At 60.9% G+C, this 5,211-nt stretch overlaps 1 protein-coding gene across 2 annotated transcripts; it reads left to right on the forward strand.

Annotated features, from left to right (window-relative positions):
* Positions 1–979: 979 nt before the first annotated feature.
* Positions 980–4,933, forward strand: SIX2 (SIX homeobox 2). 2 transcript variants are annotated; one of them, XM_049870493.1, is made up of 2 exons: positions 980–1,642; positions 3,674–4,933. In XM_049870493.1, the coding sequence occupies exons 1-2, from the start codon at positions 1,077–1,079 to the stop codon at positions 4,002–4,004; spliced, it is 897 nt and encodes a 298-aa protein (XP_049726450.1). In that variant the 5' UTR covers positions 980–1,076; the 3' UTR covers positions 4,005–4,933. The 2 variants fall into 2 exon arrangements, with proteins under 2 accessions (XP_049726450.1, XP_049726451.1); XM_049870494.1 differs by having other exon boundaries at positions 980–1,636.
* Positions 4,934–5,211: the final 278 nt, after the last annotated feature.

The raw sequence follows: 5,211 nt of genomic DNA on the forward strand, positions 1-5,211 counted from the left end.
ACCTCCTCCCTTCCGCTTCCCCTGGAGGACTGCTCAGGTCCCGGGTAGCTAAGATGGGGGTAGGGCGCTGTCAGCTGGAAAAGCTAGGTCTTTGAGGGGCGCCCGAGCTGCTCCAAACTCTCCCATCCCACTAGCCAGCTCCTGGGTAGAATCTATGCCGAGACGGGCGCGGTGACCTGGGGTGGGGGTGGGGTAGACCCGGCGGGACCAGGACAAGGCTGCAGCGCCTCCCCTTGCGAAAAGCTACGCACAGTCGCTTCCCCCTCGAGGCTTCCTCCATGCCTCTCTTCCTCCCCTTCCTCCCAGACACCCCTTCAACAGCCCTAGACCCTCTCTTCTCCCCTCTTCCCTCCCCACCTCAATCCTCCCCTTTTCTTCTCTGAGCGTTCCCACTTCCCCCCTCCTGAGCCCTCCTCTTCCTTGCTCTTTGGGCGTCCGCCCCGTCAATCACCACCGCCACCGCCCCTGCCCGGCCACTCTCCGCCTCCCAAGGTCTTGGAGAGCCTCCGGCTCCTGTCTCGGGCCGCCCTTCACTTTGCGCGGAGCGGGACGGTCTGTCAGCCTAGCCGGCCAGGGGGAGCCTCCCGGCCCGCCGGGGCTCGGGTTACTAGTGACTGACAGCGTCTCCATGGCGAATAATTTGACTCCGACTATTGTCTGGCGCGGGCAGGCCCCGGGTCAGATAACCGGACCAATCAGGGCGCGGGCCGCCGCGCCTCATGCCTGCTTAGAATAATATTATTAAAAAAGCAGCAAGCGAGCTAGACCGGAGGGAGAAGGGAGAAGCGAACTGGGGAGAGGCGGGCGGGCAGGCAGCCCCGGAGCATGCTGAGCAGCGCCCCGGGCGGCCCCGCGGCTTGGGCGAGGGCGCGGGCGAGGCGCGCAGGGGAGCGCGGGCCCCGCGGCCGGCGCGGGGACGCCCGGCAGTGACCCGGGGCTCGCTCTGAGCCCGCGCGGAGCCAGGGGGCCCGCCCCGCCCGCCTCCTCGGCTTGGACGGCTGGCGGAGGAGGCGCCCATGCGGGGCCGCGCGGCGCGGTGAAGGCGCGCTCGGGCGGGCGGGGGCGCAGCCGGCACCATGTCCATGCTGCCCACCTTCGGCTTCACGCAGGAGCAAGTGGCGTGCGTATGCGAGGTGCTGCAGCAGGGCGGCAACATCGAGCGGCTGGGCCGCTTCCTGTGGTCGCTCCCTGCCTGCGAGCACCTCCACAAGAATGAAAGCGTACTCAAGGCCAAGGCCGTGGTGGCCTTCCACCGCGGCAATTTCCGAGAGCTCTACAAGATCCTGGAGAGCCACCAGTTTTCGCCGCACAACCACGCCAAGCTGCAGCAGCTGTGGCTCAAGGCGCACTATATCGAGGCCGAGAAGCTGCGCGGCCGGCCCCTGGGCGCTGTGGGCAAATACCGCGTGCGCCGCAAGTTCCCGCTGCCGCGCTCCATCTGGGACGGCGAGGAGACCAGCTACTGCTTCAAGGAAAAGAGTCGCAGTGTTCTGCGTGAGTGGTACGCGCACAACCCCTACCCTTCACCCCGCGAGAAGCGCGAGCTGGCTGAGGCTACCGGCCTCACCACCACGCAGGTCAGCAACTGGTTTAAGAACCGGCGGCAGCGCGATCGGGCGGCCGAGGCCAAGGAAAGGTACGAGTAAGTAGAACTTTGGCGCCGGCACCACTGGGCTCGAGGGAGGGGGTCCCGGGGCGCTTGCCCAACCCCGGAAGAGGCCTAAACCGGCCTTACCCTGATGGCGCTGAGGCTGTGCCGGAGCCTGGCGAGCAGGGATTTGTCCAAAGCGGACAAGGCAATCGAGAAGTTGTCAGCTGCTCCCTGGTTGCTTGTGGACAAACAGCGAGTTTCAGGACGAGGGCAGGACAGTGGACCTGGATCCCCTGGAGGGGGACACGGTGCGCAGGGCCTGGTCGACCTCCGAAGGACGGAGAGTTTACATCTAGGACATAGCGGTCTTGCAGATTTCAGGCTGGCCGTCCGAATTTACCAGCACTCCCTTACTCAGCTCCAGACCAAAGGGAGATTAGGGACAGGACTGGGATTGGAACTTCTTTGATATGACCTGGATGTGGAGAGACCTGAAAAAGAATTTTCCTTGCCCAGATATGGGAGTTAAGAGAGTGAGTTCTTGATCCCGCGTAGAAGGAATCAGGAGGCAAAAGGCTATAGGGGAGGAAGCGTCAACCCTGAGAAACAGAGAAATACATGCCCCCATTTTCTGCCTTACTGGACCCAGCAGCCCTTCCCTGGCTAGCCGGGCTCTTCACCCCTCTCCTCAGGTAGGTCTGTGGGACTTCCACTTTCTGGGATGTGCCAAAGAGCAGCAGAAGGGCTGGGAGTTGCATGTCCTCAGGAAAACCAAGACTTCCAGAACTGGCATGAGGGTTGACCATTAGGCCCTACCGGGCACCTGCCCTATGACCCCTCAGAATCCCAAATCTGGAGGGAAGAATGGACGACAAACTGGCTGTGGAAACAAAATCCAGCCTGAAAGTAACAGTAAATCAGGACACCTGGGGTTGGTGGTGTGGGGCGCGTGCAGCCCAGAGTCTGGATGATAGGGGTCAGAGATAGGGGTGATGAACAATGGCAGCAGATCTCTCCAGCCAGCAAAGGAGGGCAGGGAGAGGGGGCTTCAGGCTGGGTCCTAATCTCTGAGACCATAAGAATGGGGTATCCACAGTGGGAAGGGCCCTGAAACTAGCCATGCAGAAACTCTCCTTGCAGGAAAGTCTGAAGAAAAGGGCTTTGGGGAAGTTGATAAAAGAATCAAATCCCCAATTCTGGGCAGGCTCTGTCAATCAAAGGCAGGGCAGGAGGTGAGCTCTCTCTGCTGATGCTCCCCCTCCACCCAGACTGGCATGCTTCCAGACTTCTGTAAACTGGGTTCTCAGGCCAGGCCCCAGGTGAGGGTTGCAGCACTCCTGAGTTTCTGGTTATGGCAGAGAAGTCTGGGCCAGGATTAGCAATCCGCTCCCTTCTCCAGAGCCTGCCCTCCAAGCCTCCAGCCCCTGGCCCCCAGCTGAAGTTTCTGCCTCCATCCTTGGGGCCTTGTCCCTAGGCCCAGCAAGGAGAGTCCTCAAAGGGCCTGTCAGGTGTGGGCTAGGACAAAAGAACTCAGCCCCAGGAGCCTGCCCCCCGGCCGACATTTCCCTTCCTCAGTACAAAATGATTCCCAATCCTGGGTCCCTCAGCCTGGGACCAAGGTCCCTCACCCTCCTAGCACTACTTCCACACAGCAAACCCAGCCTGAGGATTTGACAGTGATCTGAAAATCCAGTTATCATCTCTCCCTCCCTGCTACCCGTAACTCCACTGGAGCTGGGCCCTGCCACCCCGCGCTGTGCGCCCAGAGTTGAGTTAGAAAGAAATTTAGGAGCACACACACAGAAATAGCGCAAAAGACATTAATGAGAGCATGACCAGCCCAGAAGTAAAGATAGAGGGGGAGGGACAAGAGGGAGGAATCAAGTGTTGTGAGAACTGGCAGAAAGAACGAGAGAACCCGAGGCCAGGCGGAAGCTGGCCGAGAAAATGGTAGAAACCGAAAACACCGGCAGGCAGCGCCAGGAGACAGTCTGAGGCAGGCGCAGGCTCTGGCCCCGGGTGAGGCGGCGCTGAGCGGCCTCGGTTTCCCCTGACCCGGCTGCTTTGCTCCTGCACTTGCAGGGAGAACAGCGAGAACTCCAACTCCAACAGCCACAATCCTCTGGCTTCCTCGCTGAACGGCAGCGGCAAGTCGGTGCTAGGCAGCTCGGAGGACGAAAAGACGCCGTCGGGAACGCCAGACCACTCGTCGTCCAGCCCCGCGCTGCTGCTCAGCCCGCCGCCACCACCGGGGCTGCCGTCCCTGCACAGCCTAGGCCACCCCCCGGGCCCCAGCGCGGTGCCAGTGCCCGTGCCGGGCGGAGGCGGCGCGGACCCACTGCAGCATCACCACGGCTTGCAGGACTCCATCCTCAACCCCATGTCGGCCAACCTCGTGGACCTGGGCTCCTAGAGCCCCGCCCGCCTCCCCGCGCGCGCCCTCCGGGCTTGAGTCTGGAAGACTGAGAAAGGCGGTGTCCGGAGGGCGCCCCGCGCCGGCGGCCCCACCAGGTACTGAAGAACCCGCACGCTCAATGGGCAAGCTGCCGGCCTCGGCAGGGCAGATGGCAGTCCGGTTTGGTCCTTGTTGGGGATTCATATTCAACAAGTTGGTTTTTGAGATTCTTTGGCGGCTGAGGCTAGGTCTTGAAACCAGGGAAGAGAATAAATTATACATCTTCATTCCCCTTCTCTGCCTTTTCTTGTCGTGCCTCTTCCCTTCCCTGCCCTACCTTTCCGTTCCCTTCTCTTCTCCCTCTGTCTCCCTGCCCTTTCTCCCCTTCTTGCTTGCTTTCCCCTATTTCTCTCTGTTTCACTCTAGATTTCTGATTTGCCATCTCTTACAAGGTTTCCATTTCTCTATCTCTTTCTCTTCCTCGTCAGTCTCTGCACTCTGTATCCGGCCCCCTCGGTCTGTGCCACTCCGTCTTTCTCCCAGTGTTCGGCAGTCTCTTTGCGCCCCACTACCCCCCTCGCTTTCCCGGGTTGGAGTGGGAGCGGGAAGAGCTGAAGAACCCAGACCGTCTCCAGCGGTCCTCCTTCGGGGTCAGCGGAGGCCGCAGGTGTCAGCTTTGCGCCTAGTAACTTAAGTGAAAGAAAAGGCTGCGCTGCGGCAGCGCCGGAGCGCCTCCTCGCCACTCGCGCCTCTCTCTCCGCGAGGCCCAGCCACGCTGCTCGCCCCTCTTCCCCCCGGGAACTGAGGCCACAGCGCACCCCGCGCAGTGTGCCCCGGAGCCGCGGACTTGCCATCTCCTTGTTATGCTCTCTTGTGAATGTTCTTCGGGAAATATTCCTGCTTTTATTTTATAATAAAATTAGAAATCCTAAATATATATATGGATATATGCCACAAGGCCCTCGGGCCGCGAGTGCCGCAGTGTCTGATTTCCCTAAAGGGGCTTGACACCCCAGGGGTGCTGTTCTGGGTATCCATGTCCCCCTGAGTCCCCAAAACTGGGAGACACCCTCTCATACACACCATATGGATTAGTCGCAGGGTGGAGGGACTGCGAACTCTGAAACTTTCTCCCCAGAAGCCCTCTGTCCCTTTCTCCTTGTCCGCGAAGCTCCCCGCAGAAACAGGGAGGGGTGGTCGGCTCTTCTTGGGGACTCCTTCCCGC

Source organism: Elephas maximus, chromosome 26, assembly GCF_024166365.1.
Source record: "Elephas maximus indicus isolate mEleMax1 chromosome 26, mEleMax1 primary haplotype, whole genome shotgun sequence".
Lineage (NCBI taxonomy): Eukaryota > Metazoa > Chordata > Mammalia > Proboscidea > Elephantidae > Elephas > Elephas maximus.

Excerpts from the sequence above, each read along its gene's own strand:
- SIX2 (XM_049870493.1), top strand. The coding sequence starts at position 1,077 with ATGTCCATGCTGCCCACCTTCGGCTTCACGCAGGAGCAAGTGGCGTGC. Across the intron at positions 1,643-3,673 it reads GAGGCCAAGGAAAGGTACGA|GGAGAACAGCGAGAACTCCA; the intron begins GTAAGTAGAACT and ends CTGCACTTGCAG.